At 38.1% G+C, this 16,768-nt stretch overlaps 1 protein-coding gene across 1 annotated transcript in view; it reads left to right on the top strand.

The window, feature by feature from the left end:
* Nucleotides 1-16,768, top strand: part of FBXL13 (F-box and leucine rich repeat protein 13) — a 183,410-nt gene that overhangs the window by 51,753 nt on the left and 114,889 nt on the right. The window contains 2 exon segments of the mRNA XM_027123825.1: nt 11,984-12,079; nt 14,540-14,672. Coding sequence (XP_026979626.1) covers nt 11,984-12,079; nt 14,540-14,672 — 229 coding nt within the window.

The following is a 16,768-nucleotide window of genomic DNA, read 5'->3' as shown; positions in this document are numbered from 1 at the left end:
AATACTGAACAATCCCACTGGTAGACAGTCAATGGTCAATGGACCCAAGAGGTTTACTCTGACATTTAAAAGCACTTATGCCTAAGCTGCCTAATGATGACCTCGATTACTAGTGAATGTCTAAATATATTCACATTCTAACAGAACTCTATTTTTAATCTCTGGGAATTGTGAAAACTGGCCCTTCTGAGGCAAAGCAGTGTTGCCAAAAAAGATCTTTGGGGATTTTTCATTTCTTGCCCCTAAATTTGGCTCCATTTGTTCTGATGAAATGAGTGTTTCAGGACACAGGTTGCCCTCAGGACAGGGGTGACAAGAAACAAATAGGGTTAAGAATCTGGCTTGCCCCAAGGGATCTTGCCATAGCTCTTTTAGGTTAAGTCCCAGAAGAGCCACCAAGCTGGGCCCCATCTTGGGAGTGCTGAGGATGGGGATGGTCTACAGCAAGGGTGGCAGACTGTGGCCTATGGGACAAACCTGCCGACCACCACCTATTTTTGTATGAATTTCTAACTAAAAATAGTTTTTACATTTTCAGATGTAAAATAAAAAAAGACCATTCATCTTTTGGTGATTTGTTGTTCAGTGAGTTGAGGACATTTCCTCTTGGCCCACAAAGTCAAAATATTTACTTTTTGACCCTTTTTAGAAAATGTTTGCTGACCCCTGGTCTAGCAATAACCTAGAAATACTATAGGTTAGTGAGTAAGACCCAGGAAATCAAAGAGGTGGTGAAAGCGTCCTGAAGCCAAGGGTGTTTGCTCCCTACTTTGACGATCTGTTGGGTGGTGGACTGGCAAGATGTTTGCTGCTTAGTAGTCAATCCCTCCCCTCCTTCTTGTTAACAGAACCTTGATTTGGTTCAAGAGTCCACTCTTCATGAGCTTCAGGGGATGATTTTCCTGCTCCTAGCCTCCCCTATTTATCTAGTTGTATATAATCGAAAACCACGATTTTCCACCAATACCCACTTCCAGTGTAACACCACAGGGTTCATTCTAGTTTTCTTCCTTTCCACACTCATAACTACCTTCTCCTAGAGGGAGAAACCCGGCTCCCAATTTCCTAACCTTTTAACTTACTTGATCTATCCACCTCTTCCCCATATGTACCAATCTCCTACCGTCACGGCCACCTTTCCTGTGCAAGTACCACCCTCCTTACACTCCTCTGGTTCTGACATTCCACACAGGCTAGTCCCTCATCTCAAGAATCGATGTGCGGGCTTCCCTGGCGGCGCAGTGGTTGAGAGTCCGCCTGCCGATGCAGGGGACGCGGGTTCGTGCCCCGGTCCGGGAAGATCGCACATGCCGCGGAGCGGCTGGGCCCGTGAGCCATGGCCGCTGAGCCTGCGCGTCCGGAGCCTGTGCTCCGCGACGGGAGAGGCCATAGCAGTGAGAGGCCCGTGTACCGCAAAAAAAAAAAAAGAATCGATGTGCTTCTCACACCACCAAGCTCCATCTCCCCTCCACGCCCCCCAGGGTGACCACCTGCCTTATCTCTCCTTGCGTCCCCATTGCTTGACTAGATCACTTTCCTGTGCACTTGGGCTCTAAGCCTTGTGCCAGGCCAGCTTCCTCATGCTGTTGGTGCCCCACCTCTGACACCATGCCCTCACCCCTCACCTCTGCCTCACTTGGATGCCCGCCTCCCCCACTGAAGCTCAAACATCTGCACTGGGTAGCCCTCCTAAGTGGATGCCCTCCTCTGGGAGTGGCTATTACTCACATTCCACTCAGATGCCTACTGTGTTAGTCCCACCTAATAGGTTTAGAAAGAGGAAGGGTTCGGGTTTTCACATCCCTCCATCGTTCTTTTATTCCTGGGCAGAGGACCAGGCCTGCCTGAAGGTTGTGATATAGGCTTTGACACATTATGTGTAATGGACCAAATCTGAACCTTTAATTTTTATTATATCTTATTTCCATCAAGAGAAAGGATCTTTTCCCTTTCTCCCGCTTTGAGGTATGGTCTCTTGGTTTAGAACTAACAGACTCTCCTACTCAGTCACTGGATAGAGGTACCAGTGAGTGGTACCTGACTTAGCTTAGTGGAAACCAGTCTTTCACAGGCATGTTTTTCTCATTTCTACTTTTTCTCTTTTATAAACCTCGAGAAATACAGATATCTTGACCTGAAGGGAATCCCTCTTCAGCTTTACCAAGCAACGTGAATATACAGGCCTTGCAGAATGATTTGGCCAGCGTGCACGTAACAGCATTTTGTAAACTGAGTGCTATACAGTTGCTCAGGAGGCTTTGCTACAGTTATTTGATGGTGCACACTGTCGCATAATTCTGTGATGCACAAATTGTGTCTGATTTAGAAGATTTATACTGTAACATTTTCCCCCTCCAGGGCCAATGGTGTCTGGACTTATTTTTGTTTGGTTTTCACTGTGCTCACAGCAAGAACTCCCACATGAAATGCATTACTATCCAGGCAATCTAACAAATAAGTAGGGAGTGCTGGTGTTACTAGAGAATAGATTTAATTCTCATGAAGTTCTTTTTTTTTAAGAGCTGGCTTGTTTTGGAAAGCAAGGAATTACAAAATCTTAGAATAACAGAATCTTCGTCTAGGAGGAACTTAAAGTTCATCTCTTCCAACAGGCTCCTCTACCCCAAGTCAGTAACTCCTCGGTAACACACTCAATGTTCTATCATAATCAGTGAGCAGACATCCCTCCTAGTCAGCCCACTTCACTTTAGCTCTTCCTTGATCCTTCTCCCTGCTCCTATGTTGAACACATGTGCTGATATGTGTTCCAATACCAATCGAACACCACAGAGGGTTAGAGAATATATTTAATTCTCACCATGACCATTATACATTCCTTTCTTTTGGAACTTGCTTGCTTGGGAGAGCAGAGAATTACAAAATCCTAAAATCATAGAGTCTTTGTGCTAGAAGGGACTAGCCTAGAGGACTTTCCTTACATAAAGCTGAAATCTGTCAGCTATTGATTTCCTCCCAGGGATCCTAGTTCTATCATTTGAGGTCAAAATGAAAATATCTGTTGTACACCTGGTGCTTCAGCTTACTGTCAGCATTTCATAGTCTCCCCATCCCAGGAAGCATTCCTGGTCTCTTGCAAGTGTCATTCATTACCACATGAGTCAGGAGGAGTGAGGAGTGGGCATTAAGTGTGAAAGGTAGACTTTTCTTCCAGCTGCTGCCATATTCCTTAGCTGGGATCATATACCACCAGCACCTGTTGTGACTGCTTAGGGGCAGAGCAGGCTTCCTTGAACTTGTGAATTCTTTTTCTTTTGTTCTCCCCCTACTAGGGGTGCAAGGTTCTTCTCTCCTATTTTGTCTTCTTTGTTACATCCCTCCAATTCCCTTGTGATATGGGCTTTCATTTCTCTAGCTCGCCTCACTATGTTTTCACGACCACTAGATGTTCTTTCTTCTCCTAAAGATCCCACTCCACCTGGCACATAGTGGGTACTGACTGATACATATTAAATAGGAAGACTGAAGAGCCTCACACTTGATACTTATATATAGTTTCATGGTATTAAGTTTTCTTAAAACTTTGCTTTTTATTCTCTGTCACATCTTGTCAGTTTTTTTTTGCTGTTGTTAGAATCCCATGCATAGAATAACCACACAGTAATTTTCTATGGAATTGAATTAGAAATCCACACTTACCTGCCCTGATGTTCTTCCCAGGTTTCCATGTTGGCAACAGCCCCTGTTCCTTGTGGAGTTATTTTCCATTTTTCCAAGTATAAACGCATATGAATGTTTTAGAACTCTCAATATATATTGCACAACAATGGCATGACTCCCTAGGAGAAAGTGTAAGTTTATGGTAATTGCACTTAAATTCTTTACAAAAATTTATTCCACACTGAGATGTGGAAAAACTGCCTCTTAAATATTTCTGGGTAATGTTCTATAGAATTAGTGAGGTATGACTGTCATAGAGCAGGTGCTTAACAATAAGTGTTAAATGAACTAGTGAATAAATTAATACCACATATCGGAAATGGCATTATATGGTCTTTTTCTATTAGCCCCTTGCTTTTCTACTAGGTAGACAAGAATGCAGGAATGCCTTTCATATAAAAGTCTGTCTCCATTTATGCAAGAATTTGCACCTGGATGATGGGTACAATCCAGTTAGAAACGGACTTTCTTTTGGTTATAAATAATATGCTGTTAGATTTCTCATTTAAAAGTAATTTAATTACATGATATGGGAAAAATCAACCTTTTAAACTTAACATTAAAGATTACACAATGGCAATACAATTAGAAGTCTAGTTTTAACTATCTGGCCATGAATCACAACAGTAATCATAAAATTTTCAGTATGGAAGGGGCTTTGGGAGATTTGCTCATCAAAGACCCTCATTTTGCAGATGTGGAAATGGACTCAGGGAAGTTAGGTAATTGAAATGAGTAGTATTGCTCCAAAATTCAAAATTCAAAATCGCTCCAAAATTGTTTGAAAATAGATGTGATTAGCTAAGATAACATCACACTGGATTAGGGTGGGTCTTAAATCTAATGACTGGTTTCTTCATAAAAGAAAGGAGAGGGAGATTCAGATACACAGAAACACACAGGAGGGAAGAAGGCCATGTGAAAAAGATTGGAGTGATGTAGCTATGAGCCAAGGAATGCCAAGGAATGCCAGCAAACAGCAGAAGCTAGTAAGAGGCAAGGAGGGAGCCACCTCTAGAGCCTTCAGAGGGAGCATGGCCCTGCCAACACTGTCATTTCAGACTTGTACCCTTTCCTGTTGTTTTAAGCCACACAGTTTGTGATAATCTGTTACAGCAGCCTTGGGAAACTAAGACAGTAACCTTCCAAGGAGTAGCAGTGACTCTGGAATAAAGGCTCAATCCACCCTGAGCAGTGGCATGTCCATTTCCTTGTGTGTTGAGGAGACTCAGAGGTGCTCTCTTCAGTGACTTTATGTCTTCATTAGTTCTATTACAGTTTGCTACCCTTAGGGCTTTGCTTTCTGGCCCCCTCTTACACCAAGTTGTTCTTACCCAACTCTTACACAAGTCACTTGTTCTCACATTGCTTAGAGTCTCAGAAATTTGGCCCTACACTTTTACTGCTATTCTGTGCTGCTACTTCTCTTTTCTAGGTTGCTTTTACCCCTGAGCATAAACCCTGTCTATTATAATACTTCCTCAAGTATAGTATATGTGCAAAACTGTACAGGTACACTTTTCAGGCCATCTGATTGACCATAATACCTTTCCAGTACTTCTAGGCCATTTCAATGACTGACAATTTGTGGCACATTTTCCCCTTTGCAGCACATACAGACAAAAGGTAGAGTTTTTACTTTCTGATAAAGTCATTTGATGCACAAAAGTTTTAAACTTTGATGAATCCTAACTTATTTTTTCCTTTATTGCTCACGCTTTTGTTGTCATATCTAAGAGTCCATTGCCAAGCCCAAGGTCATGGAGATTTACCCCTATTTTCTCTTCTAAGAGTTTTATAGATTTTAGCCTTATATTTAGGTTATTGATCCATTTTGAGTAAATCTTGTGTATGATGTGAGGTAGGAGGTCCAAAATTCATTCTTCTGCATTTTGATATCCAGTTGTCCCAGCACTGTTTATTGAAGAGACTGTTCCTGCCACACTGAATGTTCTTGGCATCCTTGCAAAAATCAATTGACCATAGATGTATTGGTTTATTTATTTATTTTTTTTTGCGGTACACGGGCCTCTCACTGTTGTGGCCTCTCCCGTTGCGGAGCACAGGCTCCAGACTCGCAGGCTCAACGGCCATGGCTTATGGGCCCAGCCGCTCCGCGGCATTGGGATCTTCCCAGACCGGGGCACGAACCTGTGTCCTCTGCATCGGCAGGCGGACTCTCAACCACTGCGCCACCAGGGAAGCCCTGGTTTATTTTTATACTCTTAATTCTACTACAACAGTATATTTACCTATCCTTATGCCAGTACCATGCAGTTTTGGTTACTGTAGCTTTGTAATAAGTTTCAAAATTGGGAAGTGTGTCTCCTTTAAATTTGATTTTCTTTTCCAAAATTGTTTTAGCTACTTGGGGCCCCTTGCAGTTCCATATGAATTTGAGGATTGGCTTTTCTGTGTTTCTGGGGGAAAAAAAGGACCACTGGCATTTTGATAGGGATTATACTGAATTTGTAGATCACTTTCGATAGTATTGACATCTTAATACTATTCGTGTTAGTATTACCTATTCCTTGGATATTTGATAGAATAGTCTTGTAAACTCTTTGAGCCTGTGGGTTTGTTTGTTTTTGGTGTTTATTCATGGGCAGATTTCAAAGTCTGATTAAATTTCTTTTATTGTTATTATGTCTTCCAATCTATTAACTTGGGATATTTTTCCATTTATTTAGGTCTTCTTTAATTTCTTTCAGTAAAGAAAGAAATTTCAGTGTACTAGTCTTCTACCTCCTTAAATTTATTCCTGGGTACTTTATTCAAAAGTGAGGTTTTTAAAATAAAATATTTTAGGCATGCAAAGAAATATAATATAATGAACACCTGTGTAATCACTATTCAGTTTAAGAAATAAAACTTAACAAATACAATTAAAGCCGCTCTAACTGCATTTTTCCCCCTCCCTCAGAAGTAACTGCTCTCTTACACACCATACACAAAAATAAACTCAAAATGGATTAAAGACCTAAATGTAAGGCCAGACACTATAAAACTCTTAGAGGAAAACATAGGAAAAACACTCTATGACATAAATCACACCACGATCCTTCTTGACCCACCTCCTAGAGCAATGGAAACAAAAATAAACAAATGGGACCTAATGAAACGTCAAAGCTTGTGCAAAGCAAGGGAAACTATAAACAAGACGAAAAGGCAACCCTCAGAATGGGAGAAAATATTTGCAAATGAAGCAACTGACAAAGGATTAATCTCCAAAATATACAAGCAGCAGCAGCTCATGCAGCTCCATATCAGAAAAACAAACAACCCAATCCCAAAATGGGCAGAAGATGTAAATAGACATTTCTCCAAAGAAGATATACAGACTGCCAACAAACACATGAAAGGATGCTCAACATCACTAATCATTAGAGAAATGCAAATCAAAACTACAATGAGGTATCACCTCACAATGGTCAGAATGGCCATCATCAAAAAACCTACCAACAATAAATGCTGGAGAGGGTGTGGAGAAAAGGGAACTCTCTTGCACTGTTAGTGGGAATGTAAATTGATACAGCCACTATGGAGAAGAGTATGGAGGTTCCTTAAAAAGCTAAAAATAGAACTACCATATGACCTAGCAATCCCACTACTGGGCATATACCCTGAGAAGATCATAATTCAAAAAGAGTCATGTACCACAATGTTCATTGCAGCTCTATCTACAATAACCAGAACATGGAAGCAACCTAAGTGTCCATCGACAGAAGAATGCATAAAGAAGATGTGGCACATATATACAATGGAATATTACTCAGCCATAAAAAGAAATGAAATTGAGTTATTTGTAGTGAGGTGGATGGACCTAGAGTCTGTCATACAGAGTAAGTCAGAAAGAGAAAAACAAATACTGCATGCTAACACATATATATGGAATCTAAAAAAAAAAAAAAAAGGTTCTGGAGAACATAGGGGCAGGACAGGAATAAAGACACAGATGTAGAGAATGGACTTGAGGACACAGGGAGGGGGAAGGGTAAGCTGGGATGAAGTGAGAGAGTGGCATGGACATATATACACTACCAAATGTAAAATAGCTAGTGGGAAGCAGCCACATAGCACAGGGAGATCAGCTCAGTGCTTTGTGACCACCTAGAGTGGTGGGATGGGGGGGTGGGAGGAAGATGCAAGAGGGAGGAGATATGGGGATATATGTATATGTATAGCTGACTCACTCTGTGATACAGCAGAAACGAACACAACATTGTAAAGCAATTATACTCCAATAAAGATCTTAAAAAAAATTTAACTGCTTTCTTAAATTTAGTGTTTATCATTTCCTTACATAGTTTGATAGGCAGAATAATAGTCCCCTGTGCTACCTGCCCCCCACCCCCACCCCAATCCTCAGAACCTGTGAATACATGGCAAGAGTCTTTGCAGACTCAAGTTAAAGATCTTGAGATGGTGAGATTATCCTTGTTTATCTGGGTGGATCCAATATAATCACAAGGGTCCTTATAAGTAAAAGAGGGAGGTAGGACTCCTTGTAAACACATCTCTCCAAGGGCCAGATAAGCACCAGTGTCTCTAGTTTTCATGATCTATAGATGTCTCCCAGGTCCTGCGACACATATCTCCTTGAATGTAAATTATTAGGGATCTTCCTGACATCTTGGGAACTTGACCTAGGGAAGGAACTAGGCCAGATTATACACATTTGACCTTCTTGGGGAGACAAGAGAAGTTTTATTATCCTTTTAGATCAGAGAAATTAACTAGACAGAAAGCTACAGATCTAATCTCCATAGTATGTGGAAAGTAAAATGTTTATAGAGGAAGTGAAGACAAAACATTACCGTTTTATCATATAGATTTCTGTCTCCAGAGGCTAAAGCTTTTTCCTCAGGAGCACTGAGGAATCCAGGAAAGATTTTTATTTCCTCACACTGATTTATCAACAATTGAGAGTTCTGATACAACCTTTCATGATGATTGTGGATTTGTCAATTTCTCCTTTGTATCTTTGCAGCTCTACTACTGGATACTTTCATTTAGAATTGTTATATATCTTTAGTAAATTATTTGTATTGTTTTCTTTAATTATAATGTAGTGACCCTCTTTATCAAATTTTTAAAATCTACCTAAAATACAATACTGAACAAGATGAACACAACTGAAAGGAAATTTGATAGCTATATTGATATCAGAGGGGAAAACTTTAAAGCAAAAGCATTATTAGGGATAATCTTTGTCTTCCAAGCAGTGAATTTTGTTAAATTTATTATTGCTAGATATACTTAGATTCATTTTTCTCATCTTATTTTATACTATTTATTCTCTTTTATGTACTTGTTTTGTCCTTTCCTGCCTTTATTTATTGACTTTTAAAAGCTACCGCCTTGTCCCCATTTTCATGTGTTAGAAGATATCCATTTTATTTCCATTATTTCAGTGGCTTCTCTTAAATATTTTTGACATGTGCATTTACCTTAATAAAGCCTAAAGTAAATTAATAGCTATACTTTCTTCCTGACTCATTAATGGAATTTAGAACATTTTAACTCTGATTACTTTCTCCAGTCTTAGAGTATGAATATATTCTAGCAGTTTTGTCCCTTGTTTTTTGTACTCCCACGTGTCATCATCCTTATATGTTTTTATAAGGTTGCTGGGTTTACCCTTATGCTTATTAAATTTCTTTGCCCATCATTACTATTTCATCTCACTCCTTTCCTCTGATTTCAATGTCCTTTAGAAGTTGTTTTGTGATGGGTGTATTGGAGGCAAACTCTCTCAGTCTTTGTCGTAGAGTGTCTTTACTTAATACTCATCCTTGAGTTGTAATTTACTTGCATGTGGTATCTGAGATTGGTAAGTATTTTCTGCTGACTATGCTTTCTGCGACTGCTAAGTGACATTCTTTTGTAGGTAATCTGTCTCCAGTTGCATTTAAGGTTTTCCTTTGCTTATGGCCTTTTGCAATTTCACTACAAACCCATGGTATCTTGATTATCCTGTTTGGGATTTCTTGTGCTTCTTAAATCTGAGAATTGTTGCTTTTCATCAGTTCTAAAGCATTTTTGTCTGTAATATGTTTTTTTTTTTTTTTTTTTGTGGTACGCAGGCCTCTCACTGTTGTGGCCTCTCCTGTTGCGGAGCACAGGCTCTGGACGCGCAGGCTCAGCGGCCATGGCTCACGGGCCCAGCCGTTCCGCGGCATGTGGGATCTTCCTGGACCAGGGCACGAACCCGTGTCCCCTGCATTGGCAGGTGGACTCTCAACCACTGTGCCACCAGGGAAGCCCTATTTTTGAGTTTTGCTTTGATTCCATTTGCTCTGTTCCTTCCTTCTGGAAACTCTATAAAGATATATAGAATATTGGACCTTTTTATGTTATATAATGTGTCTCTTAACCTCCTTTATATTTTCCATCTCTTTATCTCTCTGTGCTTTATCCTGTGTAATTTCATTATACATAATCCAGTTTGCTATTCCTTGTATTAGCTGGGTTTCTTCTGCTATTTAACTCATCTGTTGAGTTTTTAGTTTCAATCATTATGTTTTTAATTGCCATGAATTTTATTTGGTTTCTTTATAAATCTGCCCAGTCCTTTTTCAACAGCTTTTCTCAAGAATTTTTTTGTCTTCATCACCTTAATGTTTTCATGATTACTGACAATTTTATTCATGAAGTTATTGTTTTACTGTTGTTCACTCTTGTTGGACTTTTTTTCCTTCCTGTGTTTTGTAATTTTTATTGAGAGCTCATTTTGTTGTGGCTTAATCTGTACGAATTCTACAAGGCCAGGTTTGAGGGTGTGTTTCTTTAGAGAGAGGGTATTTATTTCTGCCAAATGCCCCATAGTTACTACCAAGTTGGAAACTCTTTTCATGTTAATGTATCAAATACAATTACAAAGGTAATAAATTCAAGTTAGATCCCACACATAATAAAATTCAAATTCCAATGCACACAATAAGTGGTCTTTGGTTACAAATTCTTTGGGAAATTTTTTTCATCCCAGGCTAGGTACTTCAGTTTTTCTCTTGTCAATAGCAGTTTTTTATTTTGTTTTTACATCTCTTTTTTATAATCCTGGATTTCTCTGTCTCTCTCCCTTTCTCTGTCTCCTTCTCTTTCTCCCTCTGACTCAGTTATGACCTCCAGCTTTGTATAAGCCTGGTAACTTTTTCTGTCCCTGCATGGCCAGTAAAATCTGAACCTATTTGTTATGAAAAGCAGCAACCACCTCCACTGTTCTCCCATCCCAAGCAACTGTGGCGTGGATATCTTATTGTGTGTCTGGGTTTACAAAGACTGGGGCCCTGGATATTTTCCTTACTTTCTTGAAAACTCAATTATTTTTAAAAAACAAATGTTTGTTTTAGAGAGTAGAAAACTGATTATTAGGGGTTATGGGGTAGGGGAAATAGGGAGTTTGGAAAAAGGATATCAACTTTCAGCTATAAGATGAATAAGGTCTGAGAATCTAAGTAATACATGGAGATAAATAATCTAATACACTTTAGATTAAAAGTAATCTAAAGTCATCTAAATAATGACTATGGTTGATAACACTGTGTTGTATAATTGCTAACAGAGTAGAACTTAAACGTTCTCATAAAAATAAATAAAGATAAGTATGTGAGATGTTGGATATGTTTAATTTAACTAGATGGGGGAATCCTTTTACAATGTATACATAAATCAACTCACTATGATGTACACTTTAAATATCTTATAATTTTATGTCAATATACCTCAGTAAAGCTGAAATTTTAAAAAATTTAAAAAGGAAATATTTTTAAAAATGTTTGTTTTAGCATTTACTGATGTTTTGTATCAAGAGGATTTCCAGATTTTCTAGTCTACCCTTTTTCTAGAAATAGAAGCCAAAGTGGGTTTATTGATCTTTCCCAGGAATCCTATAACTTTAAAAAGAATCCAGTTCAGAAAATAATTATTGAATGCCTTCTATGTAGTACCAGCTATTATTTGGAAAATTATTCACTTTCTAGCAGAATACCACTTTAATTCAGAAAATAAAATAAATCTACCTATCTTCCTCACCATCCTTCTGCAACTATCAATTTGATCACATTATATCAAAGGCAGCATCAGATAAGTTCTAGAACTCTAGATAAAATTCCTACCTTCAGATAAAATTCAAGCACATAAACCCCTGCTACCACAATATACGGATTACATTACCATTAAAACACACACACACACACACACACACACACACACACACACACACTCACACAAAATGGTAAATTGAAGAGTTAGATCAAAATTCACATATTTTTTCAAAATCATGAATGTTTTTCTTTGTGTTTAGATTTTCTCCTACCTCAGTTTAAGAGATGTGGTAATATGTGGTCAAGTTAATCGCTCCTGCTTGTTGATGACACAAATGAGCTCATTGTGGAATGGTGTAAGTAGACACGACCTGAAGCTATGTCTTTATTCTAGTTCTCAAAGGAGAATAGACCGCTATAAAGCCACCTGTAATGGGGAATACCTTCTTCCCTGCTCCACAACATGGGGCCACAAAAAGTAGGTGCATTTGTTTCTCTTTTGTCCAGGCACAAGCCTGAAGGACAAGATAAAAAAATGTTATTTGAAGAGATTCAATATGAGTATTTTCTAATTTAACTAGTAGAAATAAATTGAATATTATTTTTGGATTGAAACAAAGCTCCATTATATCTGAGTTAGGCTTAACATTGCCTTACTCAAGGAGCTCCAGAGATATATTGAGAAAATGCAAGCAAGGTGCTTACTGTAGAGCCTGGCATGTAGGCAGCACTCAGTAAATATTAGCTATTATTGTTGGTTCAAAAAATATAACAAAGCAGCACAAAATATGGAGTAAAGGAAAAAAAATTACTGAGCATGAAATAGGGCTAAAATATACATGTACGCAAAGCTTGTTTGATAATTCTTAGTGTATTTGCATGCACATGTACACACACACACTCAGGAATTTTCTAATGCGGACTCCTAGGCTCATGCCTCTGTATTGTTCTTGTCCTTGCACTATTTTTATACTATTCTCATAAACTAGAACAAGCTTATATTTTTCATTCCAAAGAGACATTGGGTGGTAGGTCTTAGCCAACAACAGAAAATAAGCATGTGTTATCCCTGATGACCTTTCTTTTCTTTCTCTTGGATGATTGCTTTAATCTTAACAACTGTGACCATTTATGCCATCAACAAATGTTGGAGTAGTAACATTTTCCTTGTTGCCTAAGTCCAGTAAATAGCTAGCTTCACCACCCCTCCTTAATTGCTATTGATTGGAGGACGAATGATATCATGTGCTCAGACTGATCTATGAATAGGTGGTCAGGGCCATTCTGCAGAAACTTTGACAAAGAAACTAAGAGGAGTTGACAAGGTACAGGGAATCTAGGCTCCATAAGTCAACTCAGAATCTTTACATCTCATCAGAACACCATCCCATGCTTGGCTATACTGCTCTACTCTCATCTTATGCAGCAATGGCAATAAGAAAATGTGCTTCTGTCTTAGTTAACCCCTCTTAGCTACCAAATTTAGTATTCCTGTCTTAGATGTATTTGTAGTTCAAGGCAGTGATTCTTAAGCTTTAGAATGCATTAGAATCATCTGAAGGGATTGTTAAGACAGATTGATGGTTGCCACCCCCAGAGTTTCTGACTTAGTAGGTCTGGGGTGGGGCTTGAGAATTTGCATTTCCAACAAGTTCCTGGATGATGCTGATGCTGCTGGTCCCAGGACCACACTAAGAACCACTGATTTAAAGGAATAAATCTCTTACTTATGTGACAGATTAGGTGTTACTTTTTCCTTTGGAAAACCCATAAAGAAGAAAAATAAATAAATCCAAATGATCTGGAAGAGAAAGAACATGTACAATATTAAAATCAGGACAAATCTTGCAGAAAAATGGCAGAAAAAGCCAGCACTTTTGCCAAGACTTCATTGGGTAAAGATGAAGAAAATATGAGCATATGGCAGTGAAGAACAAAGCCAGGATTGGAAGTTAAGCTGCTTTATGTTCAGCAAATTTCTCTTTCCTCAATAATGTGTTGTCCTTCATTTGCAGTTATTTTTTCCTTTATTTGTGAGTGCTCAAATGTGGCACAACTATAACAAACATTTTAGCACAAAGAATAGTTTTGTTCAGAAGGCAATGAGAAAGTGAATGTTCATATACTTAACCTTTTAGCTGAAAGATAGTATTAATACTATGTTATTGTTATCAACTATACTTCAATTTAAAAAATACTATGTTATCGTTTATCAACCAGCCCTGGCCATTCGGAGCTCACTAAACCTCTGTGCTCTTCAATTTTACATATAATCAGCAAGGTACACTCAGGTCATCTTTCCTTTTCTCTAGAACTACCCCCTCCAAATTATGAGTTATGAAAAGGCCATTATAGACCACACACTCTAAACTGTCTTTCCTATAGTCAAGGACTCAATGTATAGTTTGTGCTCATGAAAAAGAAGCAGGCACACATTAATGATGAACCCAGGAGAGTTCACTGACATTGAAGAAGGGGGAAGCCTTGGGGCTCACCTGGAATTACAGGCGGGCATCCAGGCCACTCTAAGACAGTTGACTCTGTTGACGGGTGGATGTGAGACCCCTGCCCTCCCAGCTGTCAACCTGGACTGGACATTTAGAATCTGTTTTTAATTAAACCTAGGAATGACCATGAAAAAAAAATCTATTTGCAATTAAACCTGGGAATGACCACAAAAAACCCAACCCCCCCCCAAAAAAAAATGAGTGGTGAGATGAAGAAATTTTAGTTCTTTGATGCTTTAAAAATATTTTTAAAGTTTTACATGCAAAAGATCTCTCTCATTTCTTAATGTTTTTGTTTATCCTTTTTAGATTGATTTTTCCGCAGTAAAAAATATAATCACAGATAAGCACATAGTGTCTACTTTGCAAAGATGGCATCTAAATGTGCTGTGCTTGAATTTTCGTGGTTGTGTTCTCCGACTGAAAACTTTGAGATCAGTAAGTATGTTCTGTATTGCAACTGTTTGTCTTGCTTTCCTGTATTTTAAAATGGAAACTTCAATTACCGCCTTAGGCCATAAGAATGCCTATTAAAACTATTTAAAAGTCCTATAATATAGCCAGCTCTTGATGGAGTGTATGCCCTGGGAGTTGGTCCTTTGGTCATTCTTATTGACTGACTGCTTTTTTTTTTTTTTTGTCTAACATTTTTCTATCTATATGTCATTAGTTTATCCACTAATAAAATACAATATAAGAACTTCTCATTAAAGAAATTCTAACAATAGACAGTAGAAGCAGAAATCTACGTTCATCTCCCTCAAACCCATTCACTTACCCCATGGTACTCAACATTATCAGTCTTTCTGTTTTTCTAAAATACATTTATGTATTTGTGATTAAAAATACACAATTTTAATTTGTAACATTAAAGGGATCATACTGTCTTATATTTTCTATTATGTCTTGGAAATCTTTTCATGTCAGTACATATAGAACTACAAAGTTATTTTCCCATACTATGGCTATACTGTAACTTATTTAACTTTCTTCCTATTGATGGACATTGAGGTTATTTCCAGTTTTTTCCAAGCTGTTTTGTGAAGTCTGTATTTAATTGTCTTAGTTCAGGCTGCTATAATAAAGTTCCATTTTGGCTGGGTGGCTTATAAACCACAAAAACTTATTTCTCATAGCTCTAGAGGCTGGAAGTCCAAGATCAGGGTGCCAACCAACGTGGTTGGGCTCTAGTGAGGGCCTTGTTCTGGGTCGTGGACTTTTGTCTTCTCCCTGTATCCTCACATGGTAGAGAGCAGAAGAGAGCACTCTCTGGAATTCCTTGTGTAAGGGCACTAATCCTATTCATGAGAGTTCCACCTTAATTACATCCCAAAGGCCCCACCTCCTAATACCATCACACTGGGGGTTAGGATTCCAACATGTGAACTTTGGGGGGACATATGGGTTAACACATTGCATTAACCCACATATCCTTTGAGGTACATTTTTAAGTTTCCATATGTATTTCTGGAAATGAGAGAAAAAATAGATTTCAAAAAGTACACATCCATGTTGACTTCAGATAATGAGAAAGAATGCCATAAACACATGTAAATATCAACATGGATGAGTCTAAAGATATTAATGGGCAAAAGCAAGTTGCAGAATGATATACATAATCTAATACCATTTGTATACAACTTTTCAATGTGTAAAATCATACCATACTCTTTATATTTGGAAATAATTTCAATACTATATATTCAAGGGCACTTGTACATACACACACACACAGTAAAATATAAAAAGCTTGCATGGGAATCAAAGGCCTCAAATGCAAGATAGTGTTTACCTCTAAGGTGGAGAGGGTTGAAGGAAATGGGGAAGAGGTTCACAAGGGGTTTCAACTGTTATCTGTAATATTTTTTTAATTGAAAAAAGAAAAAACACAAAATGGAATAATTCTAATTGGTTATTGCTGGTGCTGAAGAAAGCAGTAGCTTTATATATGATGTTATTTTACCTGATCACGTATTAAACTATCTTCTTGGTTTTAAGTTTGTTGGTTGAATCTTTTAGGTTTTCTAGGTAGACTGTCATGTCATCTGGAAATACTAACAGTTTTATTTCCATTCATTCCTATTCTTGTATCTTTTACTTCTTTTTTCAGTAGCAAGGATATGCAGCCATCTTGTCTTGTTCTTGAGTCCTTTTCTCATATTTTTAATGAGAATGGTGTTAATATTATTATATCTTTTAATTTCTGGGACACACCCTTCATAAAGATATAATGCTGCTCCATCTTTTACAGCAGCCATCTTATGCATGTTCCTCATCCAATCTGGTCATGTCTGCCTTTGGATTTTTAGGAACTATTAATTTCTGATCCACCAAGACCATTCCTTTTTGTTTTCCAAGGATATTATAGATTAAAAATCATTTATTTCTTGTAATTTGGGTAGGAGAGGAAAACTGAAACGTGCTTAGTCTGCCATCTTAAACCAATTTGTTATTTTTTTCTTCTTTTGATCTCTCTCCTTGTGATTTGGTGACTATCTTTAGTGTTTTGTTTGGATTTTTTTTCTCTTTTTGTGTGTG

This window comes from Aethalodelphis obliquidens, unplaced genomic scaffold, assembly GCF_003676395.1.
Source record: "Aethalodelphis obliquidens isolate GAN/ISIS:26980383/991018 unplaced genomic scaffold, ASM367639v1 scaffold27, whole genome shotgun sequence".
Classification (NCBI taxonomy): Eukaryota; Metazoa; Chordata; class Mammalia; order Artiodactyla; family Delphinidae; genus Aethalodelphis; species Aethalodelphis obliquidens.
This window is presented reverse-complemented; position numbering and strand designations above follow the sequence as displayed.